Genomic DNA, 23,578 nt, shown 5'->3' with positions numbered 1-23,578 from the left:
AGGGGGAGGAGGTGGGGGTGGCATGAAATTCCACAGCTTAGGCGCACTATGTAGCTGAAGACATGGCTGCTAATGGTGACATGGTAATACTTGGGAATAAACGAGTCATTTGCGGTCTGCTGGATCATTATATAAATGATGATATTTCCTTTGATTGCTTTCAGGTCGAAACCATTGGTGACGCTTACATGGTGGCATCAGGTCTCCCGAAGAGAAATGGCAATAAGCATGCTGCTGAGATAGCCAATATGTCCTTGGCCATCCTCAGCTCAGTGGGTACCTTCAAAATGAGACACATGCCTGATGTCCCCATCAGGATAAGGATAGGGATGCATTCAGGTGAGCGCGTCTGCTCAGAACTGTTTGACAATGTGATGCCTGAGTTATCACTATCCTGGGATGTCCTGGGAGAAACTTTCTCAGGAATAAATTTTGGAATCCCACTGAGTGGAACAGGACATCAATGTTAATTAGTAATAAATAATATTGGTAATTAATAATATAACAAAATGAAATACAAGAGGGCAATCAATGATTACTTGAATAGGAACGATATTCAAGTTTTCAGAGAATGGTCAGAGAACAGTGTTAAATCATATTGGTCATTCAAAGCGCTAGTGCAGACACAGATGGGCTGAATGGCCTCATTCAACACCAGAATAAGTCTGTGATTCTGCAAGTGTTGATTTTATCTCTGCTACCCCCTAATCCCTCCACAACTAACCTCCATCTATTTTCCACCAGAGGAGGAAATGAAAATGATGTGGGGGGGCCTTTCCCACTCCTTTTTCACACAGTTTTACTGCACAAAGTGCATCCCCTAACCACCAATAGTTAATTATGGAATTAAGTCCCTATCTTTTATTTTGACCTGACATCTGGCAGCAGGAGTGGACCATTCAGCCCCTTCAGTTTGGTCTAGAATTCACCTGAGCTCCATCTTCCTGCGTTATTCCAATATCCACTAATCCTCGATGTACCCAAAAAAGTATCAGTCTGCATTGTATATACTCAAAGACTGAGGATTCGCAATCCTCTGAGGTAGAGGTGGTCAGAATTAGGAGATAGCAGGGACAGCTTCACAGCGTCTGTCTGGAAATTCTTGTCTCTGTTTATGGGAGCTTGCTGTGTACAAATTGGTCACTAGGTATCCAGCACATCAAAAGTATTCCACTGACTGTAAACGGTTTTGTGACATCCTGAGTTTTGAAGAGCGTTCCATATCAAAAGCAATGTGTGGTAATGCCCTTATGACCCAGGAGGGTGCAGACTTACTTCCCTAAACCTCACAAGGCAACCTTGCACCTTCCATGGCTACACTCCAATCCCATCAGTCTCTTGGCTAGCCGTCCTTCCCCTGCTCGCCACTTATGGGCCTCAGGAGTCCCATGTCCCTTGGAATCGGGGAGACAATGGTCTAGTAGTATAATCGCTGGACTGTTAATCCAGAGACCCAGATAATGTTCTGGGGACCTGGGTTCAAATCCCGCCACGGCAGATGGTGGAATTTGAATTCAATAAATATCTGGAATTAAGAGTCTAATGATGACCATGAATCCATTGTCGATTTTTCAGGAAAAACCCATCTGGCTCACTAATGTCCTTTAGGGAAGGAAACTGCCATCCTTGCCTGGTCTGGCCTACATGTGACTCCAGACCCACAGCGACATGGTTGACTCTTAACTGCCCTCTGGGCAATTAGGAATGGGAGATAAAAGCTGGCCTAGCCAACAATGCCCTCATCCTGTGAACAACTAAAGAAAAAAAGTCATGATAATGTCTGAATTTTCACTCCCATCCTCTGAGCAGTCACTGTCCAATGGTGAGTTTAAGTGGAAGTGCAGGGCTGGATATGGAATTGAGGGTTGCAAGTTAAAATCTCTCCTTGGCCTCACCACACCATTACCCTACGCCACACAGAGTTAAAATGGAAGCAAAAATCTCAGTTTATGTATAGGGTCGGATAAAAATCAAGTGAAAATCTAGCTTCAATAAGACTCAAAATTTATCGTCATTTACAGAGTCCATGAGTCAGACAGCATGGAAACAGACCCTTCAGTCCAAATCGTCCATGCTGACCACGTTCCCAAACTAAACTAATCCCACTTGCCTGCATTTGTCCCATATCCCTCTAAATCTTTCTTTTACTCAGGGTTCCGTTGCGTAGGACTCAGATCTCTCAGTTCAAACTTCATGCATTCAAATGCTACTTTGGAAACATGAATATAAATTCTGGGCTGCTAGTGCTAGCACTGATGGAGGACTGGAATATCATAAAAACAGAAAGTGCTGGAGAAACTCAGCAGGACCGGCAGTATCTGTGGAGTGAGAAACAGACTTAATGAGGGCACAGGGTGGCTCAGCTGTGTTGGGGGTGGGGGCAGCACAGTGGCTCAGTGGTTAGCACTGCTGCCTCACAGCACCAGGGTCCCAGGTTCAATTCCAGCCACAGGCAACTGTCTATGTGGAGTTTGCACATTCTCCCCATGTCTGCATGGGTTTTCTCCAGTTTCCTTCCACAATCTAAAGATGTGCAAAGTAGGTGGATTGGCCATGCTAAATTGCCCATCATGCCCAGGGATAGGTTAGGTGTGTTGGACATGGGAAATGCAGGGTTGGGGGAATGGGTCTGGTTGGGATGCTCTTCAGAGAGGCAGTGTGGACCTGTTGGGCCAAATGGCCTGTTTCCACACTGTAGGGACTCTATGAATTCCATGATACTTCTCAATACTCAAAACATTAACTCTATTTCTGTCTCCACTGCCAGACCAGTTGAATTGCTCTAGCACCTGCACTTCCAGTTTCAGGTCCCCAGCATTCAGTGTTTTGCTTTTATTTGAGTGTTGCATTTTGATCAGTATCAATTTCTCATTAAATTGAAATCCCATATGCCCTCTCAAGTGGATATAAAAGATGCCATGATACAATCTTGATGCGCAGGTGCATTCAGCTGGTGTCCCAGTCAATCTTTATCCTCTAAACAGCATCCTAAAAGAGCAGATTTGAAATTCCTACCTCGCGGCTGTTTGTGGGTGCTTGCTGTGTACAAATTAGCTGCTGGGTTTTCCATACTACAGCAGTGATTACAATTCAAAGATATTCCACTTGCAGTAAAGAGCTTCGCAACATCCTGAGAGTTTAAAGGTGTTACAAAAGAATTGGAAGGCCTTAATTCTTTTTCACATGCGGCTGCCTTGTACAAAATTCCACAGTTGCCTCTTTTAACACAAGCATGGAGTGGGAAACAAGTTCTTCAAGGCCACCAGATCTAGACATTGTGGTACTAGCCTTGCTCGCTCAGAGTGCGGTCTTCACAAAGATAACAAAAACTTTCATCCTTTCCCATCTTGCCTCCCTTACAGGGCCATGTGTGGCAGGAGTTGTGGGACTCACCATGCCCAGATATTGTCTCTTTGGAGATACGATCAACACAGCTTCACGCATGGAATCTACAAGCCTGCGTAAGTACTATTGAGTCTATCGGGGATGGGGGAGGGGGCGAAGGCACCAAGGACCCTCATGTGGCTGTGTAGAGTTTGCACATTCTCCCCGTGTATGCTTTTCCTCCAGGTGGTCTGGGTTTCCTCCCACTGTCCAAAAATGTACATGTTGGGTGATTGGCCATGCTAAATTGTCCCGTCATGTCCAGGGATGTGCAGGCTAGGTGGATTAACCATGGGAAATGCAGGATTATAGGAATAGAGTAGGGAGTTTGGGGGGTAGGAGGTAGGGGTCTGGGTGGGATACCCTTCAGAAGGGTGGTGTGGACTTGATGGGCCAAAAGTCCTGCTTCCATACTGTAGGGATTTCAATCTATGGGTAAGAATAATGTCTGATGCTGCCAAAGAAAGAGTGGGATGGGGAGAGTTTTATTCTGATTATTATTCTCACTTTAAACATGTTTTCACCCCTTCCATTGGACATCTTGCTTTCTCATTTGTATCAGTAGCTTCATATGTGTACAAGGAGGCCATTCAGCCAATTGTACCTGTACTGGTTTCATGAAACAGCTATCTAATTACTCCCATTCCTCCACTTCTAGCTCACAGATCAGATGTTCAAGTAGATGACCCCTTCCAAATCAATGTCCACTACCATTTACAGGAACAAGAACACTAGATAGATGCAAATGACATTACCTGCAAGTTTTTCTCTAAACTTTTCCCCATCTTGACTTTGAAATACAGCTGGTCACAATCTTGGAATTCCCTCATTGAGGATCAACCTATACCAAATGGACTGTAATGTTATTAAGTCTACTGACGAATTTAGTTTGTTTTTGTTTCATGTTTAAAGAACAGAGGATTTAAAACACATTTTTGATCATGGCAATTAAACAGACCTTATCTGCCCATCCAAGTATTTATGTCAACTCCATTGATTCACAACTCCTACACTGCAGTTTAATGCGCTTGGAGGAACTAAAGTGGGTGTGTTTGAACTTAGTGCTAAGTTCAGTTGGTCCTGCAGAGTTAGTGGTTCTGTTCTGTGTAAATTGTACCACAACTCAAATCTCTCTGAGCAAAAATTGGATCAGCCAGAAATGGGACAGGATTTCTGCATCAACATCCGCATGCCATTTTTAACGAGTCACAAAGGTTTCCCAGATCTCTACAAAAATCTGTCCCTTAAAGAGAAATGAGCACTTGTGTTCCCTACCAGTGACTGGGGTGTGAGTAGAGGCCACTGAGAACACATGAGGAACATTGCAAATGAGTGGGAGCCATTGGGAATGAGTGGGGGCTATTGGGAATGAGTGGGAGCCTTTGGGAGTGAGCAGGGGCCAATGTGAATGGCTGGGTAGGTATTGAAAATATATTGGAAATGGGTACGGGCTATTGAAAATAAGTGGGAGTTATTGGGAATGAATGGACTCTATTGGAAATGTGTGGGCGTCATTGGAAATAAGTGGGTCTCTTGGGAATGGGTGTGGGTCATGAGGAATGAGTGGGGGCCATTGGGAATCAGTGGGCTCTATTAGAAATATGTGGGAGTCATTGGAAATGAGTGGAGTCTACTGGGAGTGGGTGTGGGCCATTGGGACTGTGTTGAGATCAATGGTTCATATCGGGGGAAATAACTCACCAATCAGAACATAAGACCGTGAGCTAAAAATTTCATCATCATTCATTCATCATCATTCATTCAGAAATACTATTATAAAGAAGATTAATGGGAGAGCTCTGGTCCATCACGATCGAGCTAAGATAGTGTTGTGGTCACATTACTAAACAAACAATTCAGAGAATGTGAGTTCCAATCCCACTTTCCAGAAAAATTCTAGCTGTAAAAAAAATTGCAGTCAGTAAAACCCAGCCATGGATTGGGCAGACTGTCACAAAAGCCCAACTGATACATTGATATCTTTAGCAAAGGAAGGAGGTCTGCAGTAATTGCAAAGTCTGGTTTATTTCACAGGGGAGACATTAAACAAACACCCTGTCTGCCCTATCGAGAGCATGTAAAAGATCCTGTGGATTTCAGAGCAAAGTCGGTGGGGAAGGGTGCGAGAAGGTGGTCTGCAAGTCAATAATTATCCCTCATCCGACAGCACTAAAATGGACTGTTTGCTCTTTAAGCTAATTTCTCTCCGTGTTTTCTACAAAACTGGTTGCCATGTACAACAGTGACCACATTGCACACAGTACCTCACTGTGGCTGTGGCGTGCTTTGGGACGACTTGAGTTCCCACAAAAAGATGCTATATAAATGCAGTCTGTTTCTTTCCAAGCAGCCTGACAAGAGTCTTGTAAGAAGAAGAGTATTTGTTGCTCGCTATTTACTTGTGGCCAAACACTCATGTTTCTATATTGCAGCTTATCGAATTCATGTCAATCAGTCCACTGTGAGGATCCTCCGGAGTTTAAATGAAGGTTATCGAATACAGGTTCGAGGGAAAACTGAGCTGAAGGTGAGGGAAATCATTTCTCCACAAGTTGCAAACATTGCATCTTAGTAAGCCCCAGGAATTACAATGTATTTCACTTCGCAAAGTGGGGGATGTACATGTTGGGGATTGAACTATTTTCTGCTACCTGCAGCAGTCTGCAGTATTAAGGTACCAGCTACAGACCTTGTTATTCACAAAAGAAAACCCCTCAGCTTTGATGTAAAAGAGACCAGCACCATCAATGAGCAGCAGGTATCTTAGATCCATCCAGGTAGCTTGGATTTCCAAATAGACATTTGTCTCTTTCAGTGACTGCTGTTGTAGCAGTGTTTATTGATAATGGTATTCTTTCAGTTGTTTGTAATGGGTAGCATACAGACTGTACTCAACCTTCCTGCATTTACAAAACCCAGGACATGACATCTACTGCTTGATCTTATTCTGTGATTAGACAATACTTGCTGAATAATCCCGAGTGCACTATTACCTCCATTAACAATCAATGAAAGGTAATCAGTTGGGTGCACAATTTGACTCATTTACATCTGCTAAAACTGACAGCCATTCAAAAGTAGGAATTGTGCTCTGCAAACAAACGGGATATATTCGAGGAAAGCTGATGTTTCGGGTTGGGACCCTTCTTCAGAAAATGAAGGAGGGTCCCGACCCGAAACGTCAACTTTCCTGTTCGTCTGATGCTGCCAGGCCTGCTGTGTTCCTCCAGCTCCACACTGTGTTATCTCTGACTCTGGCATCGGCAGTTCTTACTATCTCTGGGATATATTCAAGCCTTGCACTTCTTAAAAAAAATTACCTTGGGCTCGAGGGGCCAAATGCCCTGTTGATTTCTTCATGGCAATGCCTCAAATAATGTGCATGCATTGCTCCTGTAGTATAAATTGTGATTATTTGAAATTTGGCATTCTTGCATTTGTCCTGATGAGCATAAGATGGAAAATTTTGACTCAAGTATTTTTGCACCAATATTGGCTATGTCCGATTTTCCTTTGAAACACAAACTCATAGGTGGCAATGGCAGAAAAGCAAGAATATAAAGCACCTAATAAATTGTTCAACACTTATATTTTCATTTAACCAGCACAATTGTCAAATAATGAAATCATAGCATGAAAGGAGGCTATTTAGCCTGTTGTAAGGTTCTGGATCCTTAACTGGAACAGTGTGGAGTAATCATATTCTTCAATGCCTTTTATTCTATTGTGGGGTCTCTGTGGTTCTGAGAATACTTACAGATTATACATAGTTAGCAAAACACATTCACAGTTTACACTGAATTACACAGTGCTGCTTACTTCATAGACTTCATAGAATCCCTACAGTGTGGAAACGAGCCCTTCGGCCCAACAAATCCATACCGACCCAATAATACAGCATTTTCACTGATTAAACACATCTACAGATTATATCAGTGCTTGGATCCAGATGGGATGAGGAGAAGAACATAGAATGTTGAAAGCTTGAATCACTCTGTTTCTCCGCACAGACACTTTTTGAACTTCTCAGTATTTCTGGCATCTTTTGTTTATATGTTTCAGAATGTTACAGCCTATTTCGTTCATACCCGCTGTTTACTGGAGCAGCCTGAAACTTCTCCCTGCATTTATCTCTTCTTCAAATATCATTCATTTACTCCTAAAAGATGCAAACTATGATACACTTCACACAATCTGCAGCAACAACAAACTGTGGAGATTGGAAACCCATGGTGGAAAGCAAAGTTAACATTTCAAAGTTGATGGGAGAGAAAGAGCATGTCACATTACTTCACTTCCTGTGATGATGTTTGCTCTTATTAGCATATCACATGGTCTGACTTAATCCTTTACACTAAAGTTATCGCACTGTTAATGGTTGTGTCTTCAAACCTTTTGTCCCTTTGTTCTCTTGTGAAACATTTCATCGAATCACTTCCCTACAGTGTGGAAACAGGCCATTTGGCCCATCAAGTCCACATCAACCCTCCAAAGTGGTCAACCAGACCTGGTCATCCCAACCAGACCCAGACCCCTACCCTATTCTTGCAGTCCTGATGGCTAATTCACCAAGTTTGCACATCTTTGGACTGTGGGAGGAAACCCTCACAGACGTAGGGAGAAAGTGCAAACTGCACACAGACAGTCACCCAAGGTTGGGATTGAAGCTATATCCCTGGTGCTGTGAGGCAGCCATGCTAACTACTGAGCCACCATGCCGTCCCACCATTACTCTCTTTTAAAGGGCTGGTTAAAATCAGCCTCCATGACCAAGTGGTTAATCACCTTTTTTAACAGGGGAGATGATGGCCTAATGTTATTATCATGACCTAGGCAATGTTCTGGAATAAAAGCCAGGACTCAAGTGTCTAATGATGACTGTGAAAGCATTGTTGGTTGTAGTTAAAAACTTGTCTGGTTCACATTTAAGGAAGGACACTGCTGTTCTTACCTGGTTCTGGCCTACATGTGACTCCAGACCCATAGCAATGTGGCTGACTCTTAATTGCCCTCTGGGTAATTAGGGATGGGCAATAAATGCTGGTCCATCTAGCAACTCCCACGTCCTGTGAATGAATTTTTAAAAAAGTCTCATTCTTTGACTAACTCAATGCACTCCTGTGGAATACCTTTGCATATTCTTTTTAAAATTAAAGTTGCTATTTCAGTGCAAGTTTTGTCATTGGAGCAGTGTCAGCTTATGAAAAGGTTCATGACAGATCTCTGCTTAACTCTTAATGCAGGTCAATTTTCTAAGGTCTGTTCTTGTGCTAAGTCAGTGGGAAATCTGGACTTTGTTCTTATTTCAGGGCAAAGGCATAGAAGAAACCTATTGGCTTATCGGAAAAGATGACTTTACTGCTCCTTTACCTGAGCCTCCAGCAATCAAACCAGGGTAAGGAGATCTCAAAAATAGGATAGGAGACACTTTTCTGTGTTGAAAGCTATCACGAAAAGTTGAATGGCACAATGTTGCAGTATGAACTGGACAGATTACTGGTTACTGAGAGGTTTCTGATGAAGGGATTCCAACAGAATCTTTCAGACTTGGGGTCCCCTCTTCTACCTAGAAGCTGTCAGTACGGATTCCCATCTCAGCATTGTATTCAGTGTTTGCTTTTGTTGATGTTTATAAAAGTCTGGATGCATTGGAATTGATTGAGTGCCATAGAGAACATTTGTATCCACACCAATTGCTCTTCTGCCTACACTTGCACACCTACAATGTCGGCTTGCTCTTGTCCTTTGGCAGGTGAAGGAACTATAGGGTCCCTACAGTGTGGAAACTGGCTATTTGGCCCATCAAAGAGCATCCCACCCAGACCCAGCACCAGCCCCCTACCCTATCCTTGTAATCTTGCATTTCCCGTGGCTAAACCACTTAGTGTGCACATCCCTGGACACTATGTGCAATTTAACATGGCCAATCCACCTAAGCTGCCCTTCTTTGGACTGTAGGAGAAAACCAGAGCACACAGAGGAAACCCACACAGACACAGGGAGAATGTGAAAACTCTACACAGACAGTCAGCTGAGGATGGAATCGAACCTGGGTCCCTGGTGCTGTGAGGCAGCAGTGCTGATCACTGAGCCCCCATGCTGCCCTGGGAGCAGAGCGGAGTGGGAGAAAATCTCTTGTCCTGTTAGCACCCAAGGGTTAAGAGAAGAATAATACTGCTCTGTTTGCTACTGTTTTGAGTTGCAATTGAAAAGAATACAGGAGACATTTAGACCCATTCCTGAAAGGTTATAGTGTGAAATCACATGGAGGTGGTTCATCTCTGGAATGGTTTCTATTTAGTTGGGCCCATTGCCTTTCGCAGTAGCTCAAAATGCTTTCGCATGGTCATCAAGTGCCAGGCAAGGACAGAGCTGGCAAGGCAACATTAAGAGCAGTTACAAAGAATATCACTATCTTGTCATAAAACAGCAAGATCTCTGAGGTGAGAGACAAGCTGAATGCACCTGATGGTTTGGAAAGGCTACATGGGCTTTGCGTATTAATTCAGGTTAAGCAGAGGAATAATAAATCAAAGCAAATCACTGATGGAGATGAGAAGTTCTAAAGAACAGGGCAAAAGGTGGAAAGATTAAGCTCGATGGGCTGAATGGTCTACTGCTCCTATATCTCTTAATGGTTGGGGCTGAAATGAAGTTGCCTTTGGTCATCATGGATACATTTTTGAGAACACTGTGAATGAGCTGCAGCTTTCACTGGGAGTATTTAGCATCTTGAAATTGTGGTTGGTGTGGTGCCCATTTGGGTTCCAACCATGAATCACAGTAGGCCATTCAACCCATTGTGTCTGCTCTTCAAACAAACATTGTTGCCTAGCGCCATACCCTTTGTACACTATTTTTATCCAAGTAGTCATCCAATGGCTTTTGAATCAAAGTTTCTGATACCACATTAATGCTAACTCCATACTCACCTTGTGGCAGAAATAGAGTGCAGCAGGAAGGTAGCCAAAACTACAGCACAAATCAAAGACATTTTTCATTAGACTTTAAATGAAGGTAGATGCATTACCGATTCAGCCTTTTATTTTCCAGTACACTGGAGTAGTGGGAGACCCAATGATCCCAAACTACTGCCAAAGAAGCCACACTTATGTGCTGTAGCCCCAAGTCTCTGACTTGAAATCTTGTCGATGTGGTTAACTGCTGGAAGGGTTGGTTGAACACGTAGTTAAAGCTGATATGTTTCATACTCGGTGCCATATGTACCTTGAGTTTCATATCCTCTGCTTGGGGCAGCATCTACCTTGTGAGAAGGTAAACTAGCCACCATGTTAGATGGGCAATTGACCAGCACCAGTAAGCTGGTCAGTGGTTACACACTAACCTCCAAGGACTGTGGATTCAAGTCTCACTCCAAAAATCTGAGCACATAACCCAGCCTGATTCCCTCAGGGTAATATTGAGGGAATGCTGCACTACCAGGGGTGCTGTCTTTTGGATGAGATGTTAACCCCAGTCACTGTCCACTCTTTCAGTTGAAGTACCAGATTACACAGTTCCCATTTTAAATCCTTCCTCTGTCCTGACCAATATTTATTCCTCTATCAAGATAAATTTTAAAAAAACAGATCATGTATTCTTTTATCTCATTGCTGTTTGTCAGAGTTTGCTTTCTCCAAATTGCAGGATGTTCTCTCCATAATGTAACTGTGACTGCATTCTAAAGTATTTTACTGGCTGTAAAGTTCTTTAGGACACCCCAGACACTGTACACACCACAAGTTGCTTCTTCATATGGCGTGTAGTTTGTTCAAAGTTGACATCGCATGCTATTGTCAATGAGCAAAGGATGTTTCCCCTGGCTGGACAGTAAGACCCAGGGGACTCTGTTTCAGACTAAGTGGTTGACCATTCAAGGCTGAAATGAGGAGAAATTTTCTTTTCACTCGGTGGCTGGTATATACGTCGGGATCTCCTACACCAGAATGTTGTGGAGGGTCAATCATTGACTACATTCAAGACAGATACAGGTAGTGCAGATTTTTAGATATTAAAATTTCACAGGATAATGTGGGAAAATGGCAGTGATGTAGGAGATCAGCTGTGATCTAGTCAAATGATAGAGTGGGTTAACAGGATCAAATCACCTCCTCATGCTGTGTTCTCTAGATTTTATAGATTTGAATTTTTGGTTCAATTTTCCATTCATAGGGCTTGGGTGTCTCTGGCTAGGGCCAGCATTTGTTGCTGATCCCTGACTGCCCAGAGGCAAGTTGAGAGTCAACCACATTGCTGTAGGTCTGGCAATGGTTCCAATGTCATCATTAGACTCTTAATTCCAGATATTTTAAAAAATTGAATTCAAATTCCCTTGATGCCAAGGCTAGCTTTGAACCCTGATCCCCAGGGTAGTAACAGGGCTCAACAGCGTAGTGACAATACCACTGGGCAAATACCTCCTCTGACAGTATTGTAGCTCTGTGGTTTAAACATTGTTAAGTCAAAGCTGTTTATCCTGCAATGTTCAGGTCAAGGAACCAAACTTGGGTCAGGAACACCAATTTATACTGCATGACAAGACATGATAGGTTGAGCTATTTTTGACATGGAGATGCAGCAGGAACATAACTGTAAATCTTAGTGCGATCACTGACATGTAGGAAATGCAACAACAAATATGCACACAGCAAGCTCCCAAAATAAAAGCAATGTGATAAAAGACCAGATTTTGGGATTATTTGGTTATTTGGTTGAGGGATAACTATTGCCCAAGACAGGGGTTAGAACTGTCTTGCTGTTTTCTTTCTAAGTAGTAGCAAAACTCATCCAAAAGATATACTAACAACGATGGATACTAGTAACATTCCATCCCACTGACAGTACTTCAGACAATGCAGCACTCCCTCAGCATGACACTGGAATGCCAACCTCTTTAAGGTGCTTGAACGTTGGAATGGGATTTCAAACCCATGATTCTCAGCTTTGCAGGTTGAGAGGGCATTTGACTGAGTGAAGTTTGAGACATTAGCAAAGCAGAGGTGTGGGCATGATAGCTGATACGACTGCCTTATTCACCACGCTGGTGGGCCCATATATCTGATGGGAGTCCCATGATTGGATACAACTGTACAATAGTTATTGCAGCTGCCTAAATACTTTCCACAGAATTAATGGTCACGGTTTGCAACTGGATGACATTGCAGAGGACAGAAGGTTAAAAGCACAGCAGCTCTTTGCAGTGAAGGAGTAACTGAGGTAGTGTGATACTGGTGCATGTGAATATTTGCAATGTGTATAATGGAATTTTTTTTTGGTTTTCATTGCATTTCCTTTACTTTCTCTTTAAACTGTGATGTTTTGTGCTGTGGTAGCAATGGGAGAGTTTCTGGTTACTTCCGGATTAATTCCTCTTTCTGTCCTGTGCCATGTGAAGTATATCATTTTCTTTTATTCATTTTGTGGAATGTGGGTGTCATTGGCTGGGCCAGCATTTCTTGCCGTCCCAAGTTGCCCCCTTGAGAAGATGGTGGTGAGCTGCCTTCTTGAACCACTGCAGTCCACCTGCTGTGGGTTGACTCACAATACCCTTAGGGAGGGAATTCAAGATATTGACCCAACGACAATGAAGGAACGGTGATACATTTCCATTTCAGGATAGTGAGTGACTTGGAGAGGAACTTGAGGGTGTTGGTGTTTCCATGCATCTGCTGCCCTTGTCCTTCTATATGGAAGTGGTTGTGGGTTTGGAAGGTGAGGATCTTTGGTGAATTTCTGCAGTGCATCTTGTAGATAGCACACATTGCTGCCACTGAGCGTTGGTGGTGGAGGGATTGGATGCTTGTGGATCAAGTCCCAATCAAGCAAGCTGCTTTGTCCTGGATGGTGTCAAGCTTCTTGAGTGTTGTTGGAGCTGCACCCATCCAGGCAAGTGGGGAGTATTTCATCACACTCCTGACTTGTGCCTTGTAGATGGTGTACAGGCACTGGGGAGTCAGGAGGTGAGTTACTTGCCACAGTATTCCTAGCTTCTGACCTGCTCTTGTAGCCACTATGTTTATGTGGTGAGTCCAGTTGAGTTTCAGGTCAATGATAACCCTAGGATGTTGATAGTGCAGGATTTGTATTGATATGTAACATCCAAGAGTGGCATCTCTTTCAAAAGGGTTTTATTACCTTTTTTCAACATTTTCCTATAGCAGGGAGTCCATATCCTTCCCTAAAAATTATCCGCTGTAGAATTTCTGACAGCTCAGAGATAGGTGGTGGTTAGATCAACTGCTGGACTGATTCCCCACCTCCAACTTTCAAACCCACCAGCAGGAGGTGCTCAATCTAGCTCAGTGAGCCCGCCCTTGCTGGTAAGCATGCTTTGTGGGCTAAGTACACCACATCAACCCCTCATCAAACTTCTCTGATACCTCATATAAAAGTGAGTGAAGCATGTTTTTGTCCTTAAAATCTCCATGTTTGCTTTCGTCAATGAATCCAAGTAATAATCAGCAGATTCCCATTTCTAGTAGCTTCCCTTGTGCCCGAGTTAAACAGGATTTAACGTTACACTTTTTTTTGAACAAAGGGGCAACATTTTCTGTTCTCCACCCCTGTGTGACTGAAGGGATATGGCCACTGACTCCATAATTTCCAGTCATATTTCCTTCACTATCCTTGGGTCCAACTCAGCCTATCCTGGTCAAGGGGAGGGTCTGAAATCACAGGACCAGATATACAATATTTCTCCCCAACACCTCCATCCACTCCTCACCTGGCCTGGGCCATGGACCTGGTGATTTCTCAACTTTCAGTTCTAGTAACCTTTCCACCACCATCTCCTCCTCAGTGTTTGAGCCATCTAAGGACAGGGAGGTCAGTGGGAGATTGGGATGGAGAATTTAAAAGGTGAGTAATGGGAATTTCGGAGATAGTCTGGTGGTCTAATCATGCAACTTGTGCTCGGGCTGCCCGCTGTACAGGAGATCACCCTATGTGCAGTAGGGACTTGCATGGTAGGGAGGGAGGAAGGGAAGGTATTGTATCTGCTCTGCTTGCACAGGTGGCTGCAGGGGAAAGGTAAGAGTGATTGAGAAGTGAGCTGGGCCACTGGCATGGTCCCAGCAGTGTGCTGAAAGGAAAAGGATTGGAATGCCTGGTGACAACATCATAATGGGACATAGTTGGAATAATGGTCCATTGAACTATGGAAGCTAGGAACACTGAGCGGGTAGAGAAGGAGTCAGGGCAGAAATGCAGGGGATGGGATGGGTACCCCCTTGGAAATCCCAATGGACGGGACTCTTGATTGAGGGAAAAACCAAAAGTACTAGTGAGACAGTTTGATCAGTCTGGAGGTGCTTGCTATTCCTTATCCAGGAGTGCCAGTCATGTTTCTCTCTCCACAATCTTGCTGAGTATTTGCAGCATGTTCCATTTTGATTCCAGTTTACAGCCACTGTGAGGTATTATGCCCTGGTTTCTGAATGCAGTAGTTTTTTTTTTCTGGTTTCATTTTCTTCTCCCCTTTTGATTCTTTCCACAGGGAAGACTGGCAGAAGATGGTGACAGAAGAAATTACGATGATGTTCAGGAACGCAAACAGGAAGGCTGACAAACACAGGGCTTGAACAAGCAGAGCGAATTTTCAAAGGAGAGCACTGCCCCACTGGAATCACCTTTGCTGTCAAAGCCAAGGGCTTTTTGAAGAAGCTCAGCTAAATCTCTTGGAAGCTCATCGCTATAATGAGATTGAAGCAGATCTTTTTAATTCTGTTCCACCCAGCACAGCAGAATGAAGCTCTTCTACTTAAAGGACAGGGGGAGGGACTGAGATCATGTATCTCTTAAATTGCTCCACGCTATTGGACGATGGCAGGTTTGATGAAGCTATGCTGCCATGCAGATTTCAACTCTGGTTAGCAAATATACTCCACTGTGTTTCTGTTTCCAAACATTATACGTTCCAGCTTTTAAGTTCCTTATCCCGAGAGACTTTCTAATTGTTATGTATCTGAGGATGGTGTACCCTTGTTTTATCTGCTACAGTGACGAGAAGAAGAATGTGAAATGATGAATTGGCCAGGTCTATCAAAGGTCCACTACTGTCTTCTTCTACCACTTATGGGCAGAACTCACTGGAGAATCAATGAAAGTAACTTGTATAATGTTGCCTGAACAGCGGCAAAATCTTCCCTCCTTGCTCCCTACACCTCATTCACCCATTAGCACCCTAAAGAATAACCTACAGCAGCTTTCACACTAGCTCCTGCTCAGCATTCTGAGCTGGAAGCTGAGTAAGTAACCAATCTTATGGCAACACCCAAGCTTTAGCTATGCCAGATTTGCTGGCAATGTGGGTACGCCACAATGCACTGCAGCATGAGGCAGACTGCCCTGCTGATTCAGGGGAGCAGAGGACCGTGGGCACATCAAGTCCATGATTCCCCCTCAGACCCCTCTCCTTCCACATTTGGGATTTACCCAATGAGGTGTTTTGATGTGCAGTAAAATGTTGAGGTGGAATGAGGTGAGATGGTTCTTCCCCGTTTAGTGGGAGGTCAAATAAGAGAGGGGTTAATATTAGGACAGACTTGTTGCTCTCTTTTAAACCAGGCTCGGTGTGAGAGTGAGGGGGATGAAGACTGGGAGGAGTCCAGGGAGAATGGTAGGGGAGAGAAATGATGGTGTATGCTCCCTCCTAATTCAAGAATGATGTTGATTATAAGATTACCTGCTGAAGGATGGAGAGAAATTGGGGAAGAGGTTACAAAAAAAAATAAATGTATATATTTTTAGGCAATAAAGCATCACTCAAGATTGGTGAGTTTAGAATACAATCTATGAGATTATTTTATTACTTCATGAAACACATGCACATCTGGAAGCTGGCTTCTTTATGTCTGAGTTTAATGAATTAGAGAAAGGGAGCTCGGGGACCGCTTTGCAGAACACCTACGCTCGGTTCGCAATAAACAACTGCACCTCCCAGTCGCGAACCATTTCAACTCCCCCTCCCATTCCTCAGACGACATGTCCATCCTGGGCCTCCTGCAGTGCCACAACGATGCCACCCGAAGGTTGCAGGAACAGCAACTCATATTCCGCTTGGGAATCCTGCAGCCCAATGGTATCAATGTGGATTTCTCAAGCTTCAAAATCTCCCCTCCCCCTACCGCATCCCAAAACCAGTCCAGCTCATCCCTGCCTCCCTAACCTGTTCTTCCTCCCACCTATCCCCTCCTCCCACCTCAAGCCGCACCCCCATCTCCTACCGACTAACCTCATCCCGCCCCCTTGACCTGTCCGTCCTCCCTGGACTGACCTATCCCCTCCCTACCTCCCCACCTACACTCACCTTTACTGGCCCCATCCCCGCCTCTTCGACCTGTTTGTTTCCTCTCCACCTATCCTCTCCTCTATCCCTCTTCTATCCGCCTCCCACTCTCTCCCTATTTATTTCAGAACCCCCTTTCCCTCCCCCTTTTCTGATGAAGGGTCTAGGCCCGAAACGTCAGCCTCTCTGCTCCTATGATGCTGCTTGGCCTGCTGTGTTCATCCAGCCCTGCACCTTGTTGTCTCGGATTCTCCAGCATCTGCAGTTCCTACTATCTCTGATACAATAGACTGGTTGGTCCTTTTTGTAGTTTACACTAGTATTGACTCTTCTTTTGAACCTCTACATAGTCTAGTGTCTATTTGGAAATCTAAAACATATAGCTCCACTCTTTCTGAAGGAGGTGTTAATGTTAGTTACTTAGCTACATAAAAAACACTCAATACTTGGGTGTCAGCCATGCCTTGTACTTTAGCACTCTCACCACTGTGTCATACAGTCATACAGCAGGAAACAAACCCTCAGTCCAACTAGTCCATGTTGATCATAATCCCAAACTAAACTAGTCCCACCTGCCTGTGCTTGGCACATATCCCTCCAACCATTTCTTATTAATGTACTTATTTAAATATCTTTTAAATGTTGTAACCGTACCCATATCCACCACTTCCTCTGACAGTTCATTCAACACAGAAACCACACTCTGTGTAAAAAAAGTTGCCCCCCATGTCTTTTTCAAATCTTTCTCCTCTCACCTTAGAAACATGCTCCCTAGTCTTGAAATCCCCCAATCTAGAGAAAAGACACCTGCCATTCACCTTAACTATGCCCCCTCAGGATTTTATAAACCTCTTTAAGGTCACTCCCTCAACCTCCTGCGCTCCAGTGAAAGAAGTCCCAGCCTATCCAGTCTATCCTATCAAGCCCTCCATTCCCGGCAACATCCTGGTAAATCTTTTCTGATCACCCTCCAGCTGAATAATATTCTTCCTAAAACAGGGCAACCAGAACTGGACACTCTCCTGGGGAGGCAACGGCCTAGTGTATTATTGCTGGACTGTTAATCAAGAGACCCAGATAATGTTCTGGGGAGCTGGGTTCAAATCCCGCCGTGGCAGATGGTGGAATTTGAATTCAATAAAAATATCTGGAATTAAGAGTTTAATGATGACCATGAACCTATTGTTGATTGTTGGAAAAACCCATCTGGTTCACTAATGCCCTTTAGGGAAGGAAACTGCCATCCTTACCTGGTCTGGCCTACATGTGACTCCAGACCCACAGCAATGTAGTTGACTCTGAAGTGCCCTCTGGGCAATTAGGGATGGGCAATAAATGCTTCCTGGCCAGTAAAGCCCTCCTCCCATGAACGAATTTAAAAAAAAGTACTCCAGAAGAGGCCTCACCAAAGCCCTGTACAATCTCAGTATGACGTCCCAACTCCTATTCTTAAAATTCTGAGCGATGAAGGCAAGAGTCAGCAGGCTGTGGGTTCAACTTCCACTCCAGAAACTTAAAATCAAAAGCACAGATGTCCACGTCAGAAATGGTGCAGGAATATACAAAATGTACATGGCAAGGTTAGAAATTTGTATTTCTCCCTCAGAAACCTCCCAGAGATGGGATGAAGTTTGGTTTGTGACTCTGCGCTCAAGGCTTGTTGCAGGTCTAGGATTGAAAGTTTGTATTTCATGACTCATGGTATTTTCTTTGGGTTGCGTGAATTTTGGAATCCTTTGGAAAAACTGTCTAGTCAGAGAGTTCAGGAATCCTAAGGGATGTCTGCTGAGATGTTTGAAAAATCCTGAAAGGCACGTGTTAAATATTTTGACAACTTCAAATGCCTTTGTTAGATGCTGTCTTATAAGTTAGATGTACTTTCACTGAAGCGGTTTATCATTGACCTCTATCCTGCAAAGATTACTTTATTACTGTGTTGGCTGGCAAAATGTAAGTGTTGAGATGCATTAGAGTATATTTTCCATTAGAAAAATATCATTATGCATAACTCTCCTGAAGAATGAAAAATGATTTAAGTGGTTAAATGATTTAAATTTCAGAAACGTTAAATTTCAAAATCATTGACCTGTTGCTGAAAGTTAGAAAATGAAAACAGCCATTCCTTTCATTGACAGGCCGGAGATTTAAAATATAACAAATCCTGTATAGTCTTTCAGTTTCTAGATGGTCCATTGCATGGAGTTTTAATGGTTTATCTTGCCAGTCAAGCCTGTGAGGAATGTTAGATTGAGTTTCAAAACTTGTTAAAAACTTCCTTCAGCAATATTTTTCTTTCTTTTAACACAGTTGTTCAGTGGGCTGAGAGCAGTGTTTGGTTAACAGACCACATATTTTCCTCATCTAGTGGATGAAAGAGACACCAGGCCAATATTTTGAAGGTACCCTTCACGTCCTGGCCAATATTTATCCCATAATTAAATCATAGAAATTAGTTATTGCCACCTTCCTGGTCTTGGGAGCTTGCTGTGTGCAACTTGGCTTTTGTGTTTACTTCGATTACAACAGTGACTCCACTTCAAAGTACTTAACTAGCTGTTAAATGTATTGTTGACATGCAGACTGGTCTAGAAATGCAAATCTTTCTCTCAATCGGCAAAATGACTTGAGTAGAATTCCACTGAACCTGCAACACACAAATGGGCCATTCAGTAGAAGTGGCCTGTACTAATATTCATGCCCAATATCCCTTTCCAATTGAACCTATAAGCATATCATTCCTTTTTCCTTCATGTGTTCATCCATATTTCTGCCTCTTTTATGCATCTGTGCTATTGATCTCAACTGTTCCTCATGGTGAGGTGAAGAAGGTAATGATGTTAGTTCAATGTTATAAAACAAAGACCTGAGGAGGCTGGAAATCTGAAACAAAATCAGAAATCACTGGAAAAACTCAGCAGCTCTGGCAGAATCTGTGGAGAGAAAGCAGAGTCAACGTTTTGAGTCCAGCGAACCCTCTTCAGAAATTATTGTAACTAGAAAAAGGTGGTCTATACGCTGAAGGCAGGGGGTGGGTAGGGGTCAAGCGCGAGATGGACCCCACAGAGAGTAAATAATAGACAGAAAGCTGGGGAGAAAGAAAAACTAATAATGGGGACCATAAGTAGGGGCTGTGCTGAAAGCAGCCCATGCCATGAAAGGAAATAGAATGCGGGAAGTGGAGAAATGCATAGAAGAAGGTGTTCAGGTTCTAAATCTGAAATTATGTTAGTTCAGTCCATACCAACCTCTAAAGAGCATCCCACCCAGATCCAACCCCATACCCCTGCATTTCCCATGTCTAATCCACCTAGCCTACACATTCCTGGACACAATGGGCAATTTAGCATGGTCAACCCACCCTAACCTACACATCTTTAGACTGTGGGAGGAAACCGGAGCAACTGGAGGAAACCCACGCAGACATGGGGAGAATGTGCAAACTCCTCACAGACAGTTGCTGTGAGGCGGCAGTGCTAACCTCTGGGCCATTGTGCCACCCCAGTTGGCTAAACTGTTAATGCATGGTTCAGATTAACATCGATGGTGCCAGTTCGATCCCTACTTTGGCAAAGAAAACACAGGGTCCACGATCTCATCTACCCAACAGTAAAAGTATAGTATAAACCATGGCTCAGTGACAATTCGGGATACCATCAGGGGAGGAGATGTTCTTTTAAAAAAAAATAACTCTTTCACGCGATGTAGCCATTAGTGAAATATCAGCATTTGTTTTCTATCTAATTGTCTCAGAAGTGAGTGTCTTACTTAGACATTTCAAAGGGTAGTCAAGAGTGAATCATTTCGCTGAGGGTCTGAGGTCACATGAAGGCCTGATTAGGAAGGAGGCAGAATTCCTTCTCTGAAGGACATTAGCGAAGCAAGTCGATTTTTTACAATAATCAGCGACAATTTGATGGTCACCATTACTGAAGTTAGCTTTACATTCCAGTTTGATTTTTATTTTTATTACTTAAATTTCTAATTCCATCAGTTGGCATGGTAGGATTTGAACCTTGTGGTATCAAGCTCCAAATCCTAACACTTTCCAGACGAATAATTTTCTCAGCCATTACATGTCAGAGTGCAATCATTCTGAATTTTTAAATGCTTACAGATATTAGCTATAGCAGATGCTTCAGGTATTTGCGAACAAGAAACATTTATGTTGCTAACAAGTGTTAGCCTCTAGGGAAATTGCAGACATCTTATTTTTTCAGCCATTCTCTCTCTCTTCTGATGGATAGGCCATCCACTTTGATATGGAACAAAAACTATTTGGTCTTCCAGTTTAAATATACTCCTTTGTTTGCAGCTGTAAAGGCTTGGTTTGGTAGCTATGTTCATTACACATGCTTGGCTGAGTTTCAAAAGCCACGCAACTCAGAATAGGCTAAAAACAAGACTTTGCAGATGCTGGAGATCTGAAATAAAAACAGAAAGTGCTGGAGGAGCACAGTAGGTCTGGCAGGATTGTGGAAAGAGAAACAGTTATTGCTTTCAGTCTGATATGAGTCTTTATCAGAACGCATTAGTTCTGATGAAGAGTAATGAAACTTAAAACATTAACTCTGTTTTTCTCTGTCTACAAATGCTGCCAAACCTGCTAAGTTTCTCCATCACTGCTTTTCTTTCACCTCAAGATGGATGTTGTTAAGGCAACCAGAAGCATTGTGTGATTGTCAGAAGCCCAATTTTCCTGCTTTAATCAATGGAAGAGATCACAGGGCACTAGTTTGAAGAAGAGCAACAAAGATATCTTTGACATACACTTTAATTACCTCTCTCACTCTCCCGGTGATATGTCCATCCTTGGCCTCCTCCACTGTCAGAGTGAGGCCAGACGTAAACTGGAGGAATAACATGTCATATTTTGCCTTGGGAGCTTACAGCCCAATGGCCTGAATATTGACTTCACCAGCTTCAAAATGTCTCCTCCCTCAAACTGTCCATCTTCCTACTCACCTATCCATTCCACCCTTCCCACTGATCAACCACAACCCCCATCTGCATCCATCTATCTCCATCTTACCTACCCTCCCCCAGGCCCACAGCCCTCCCTCTATTTATTTCTGGGCTCCCCTCTCCCTGCCCCAGTATTGTGGAAGGGTTTCGGCCCAAAACATTGACTTTCCTGCTCCTCGGATGCTGTCTGACCAGCTGTGATTTTCTAGCTCCACATTTATTGACTCTAGCTTCCAGCACCTGCAGTCCTTACTGTCTCCATATTCCTGGTGGCCTGGCCATTCAGCATTATGTTGATGGCACCCATCAAACCTGTGACCTCTACCATCTAGAAGGACAATGTCCACACATACAGGAACTGTCACCGCCTACAAATTCCCCTCCAAGCCACTCAGCATCCTGACTTATGTTACAACAGGATTCACTGGTAATCAAACTCCACAAGCCTTACCAAAAATGATCAAATTTCTTTTTCTTTATTACTATTAACTGAAACAAAAAAGACTTTCATCCGAATTCTGCGATAACGCTAAAAGTAATACCTTTATTATAAACAAACTTATACTTTAGACAAGCAAAACCGGTTATCAACTATGCTGCTATGGTGAATTAAACTATATCTCTCTTAATCCCAAATACACATATTCATAGACTGATAGGACAGGACAACGTTGCTATGCAGAGTAATTGTGACACTGGAACAAAATAGCCAAAGAAATAACACCACCATACGTAAAGGTCATAGTTTCTGAAAACAAAATATGTCGACTTCTCACAAACCATCCAAGTCCCTGTTGACAAGGTCAAGTTTATGATAGTCACAGAATTGGGAAAGATCTTTAGATCAGTTTCAAATTCAGATGGAAAATAGTTAGGAGTCCTGATATTTGAAACTTCATCAGGTTTTCAAACTACTTTTTTTGTTTTGCAAACAGCTTTTGTCCCTTAAACATTTCATTTCCAAGAAATCACCGACAAAATAATTTCAGCCAAGAAATGTTTGAAAAGTTCCATATTCCAGTTTTTCACAGCCCAAACGTTATTTATGAATTTCTCACCCTTGGAAAACTTGTTCCTTCGCTGTCACTGGGTCAAGATCCTGGAACGTTTCCTGAATGGAAGGCTGTGACTAATGGGGTAACACAGGAACTGGTACTAGCGCCCAGGATATTCACAATATATGTTAATGATTTAGGTGAGGAAATTAAATGTAATATCTCAAAATTTGCAGATCACACAAAGCTGGATGGGAGGGTCAGCCATGAGGAGAATGCAGAGATGCTACAAAGTGATTTGGACAGGCTTAATGAATGGGAAAATATATTGCAGATGCAGTATAATGTGGATAAATGTAAGTTTATCTACTTTGGTAGCAAAAATAGGAAGGCAGATTGCTATTTGAATGCTGTAAATTGAGAGAGTGAGAATGTTCAATGAGACCTGGGTGTCCTCGTGCACCAGTCGCTGAAAGTGAGCATGTGGGTGCAGCAGGCAGGAAAGAAGGTAGACTGTATAACACAGTGTGGAGCTGGAGGAACACAGCAGGCCAGGCAGCATCAGAGGAGCAGGAAAGCTGATGTTTCGGGTCGGGACCCTTCTTCAGAAATGGGGAGGGGAAGGGGGCTCAAATAAATAGAGGGGTGGGGGGCGGTGATAGCAGGTAGACAGTGGATGGTGGAGAGAAGACGGACAGGTCAAGGAAGCGGATAGGTGGGAGAGAAGACAGACAGGTCAACCTTTACTAGCTTCAACCCTGCCATCACTGACCAATCCCCACAACTACATACCTACACTCACCTTTACTAGCTTCATAAAAACTGAAAGAACTGCAGATGCTGTAAATCAGGAACAAAAACAAAGTTGCTGGAAAAGCTCAGCAGGTCTGGCAGCACCTGTGAAGGAAAAAACAGAGTTAACGTTTCGGGTCCGGTGACCCTTCCTCAGAAC

At 43.3% G+C, this 23,578-nt stretch overlaps 1 protein-coding gene across 1 annotated transcript in view; it reads left to right on the top strand.

Moving 5' to 3' along the window:
* gucy2f (guanylate cyclase 2F, retinal) overlaps positions 1-14,963 on the top strand; it is a 61,310-nt gene extending 46,347 nt beyond the window's left edge. Inside the window, exons 14-18 of the mRNA XM_020520443.2 lie at positions 165-339; positions 3,363-3,461; positions 5,817-5,911; positions 8,694-8,779; positions 14,879-14,963. Coding sequence (XP_020376032.2) covers positions 165-339; positions 3,363-3,461; positions 5,817-5,911; positions 8,694-8,779; positions 14,879-14,963 — 540 coding nt within the window. The remainder of the gene's footprint in view (positions 1-164; positions 340-3,362; positions 3,462-5,816; positions 5,912-8,693; positions 8,780-14,878) is intronic.
* Positions 14,964-23,578: the final 8,615 nt, after the last annotated feature.

This window comes from Rhincodon typus, chromosome 6 (genome assembly GCF_021869965.1).
Source record: "Rhincodon typus isolate 14 chromosome 6, sRhiTyp1.1, whole genome shotgun sequence".
In the NCBI taxonomy this organism is placed as follows: domain Eukaryota; kingdom Metazoa; phylum Chordata; class Chondrichthyes; order Orectolobiformes; family Rhincodontidae; genus Rhincodon; species Rhincodon typus.
The sequence above is the reverse complement of the archived record's forward strand: the minus strand, read 5'-3'. Positions and strand labels throughout refer to the sequence as shown.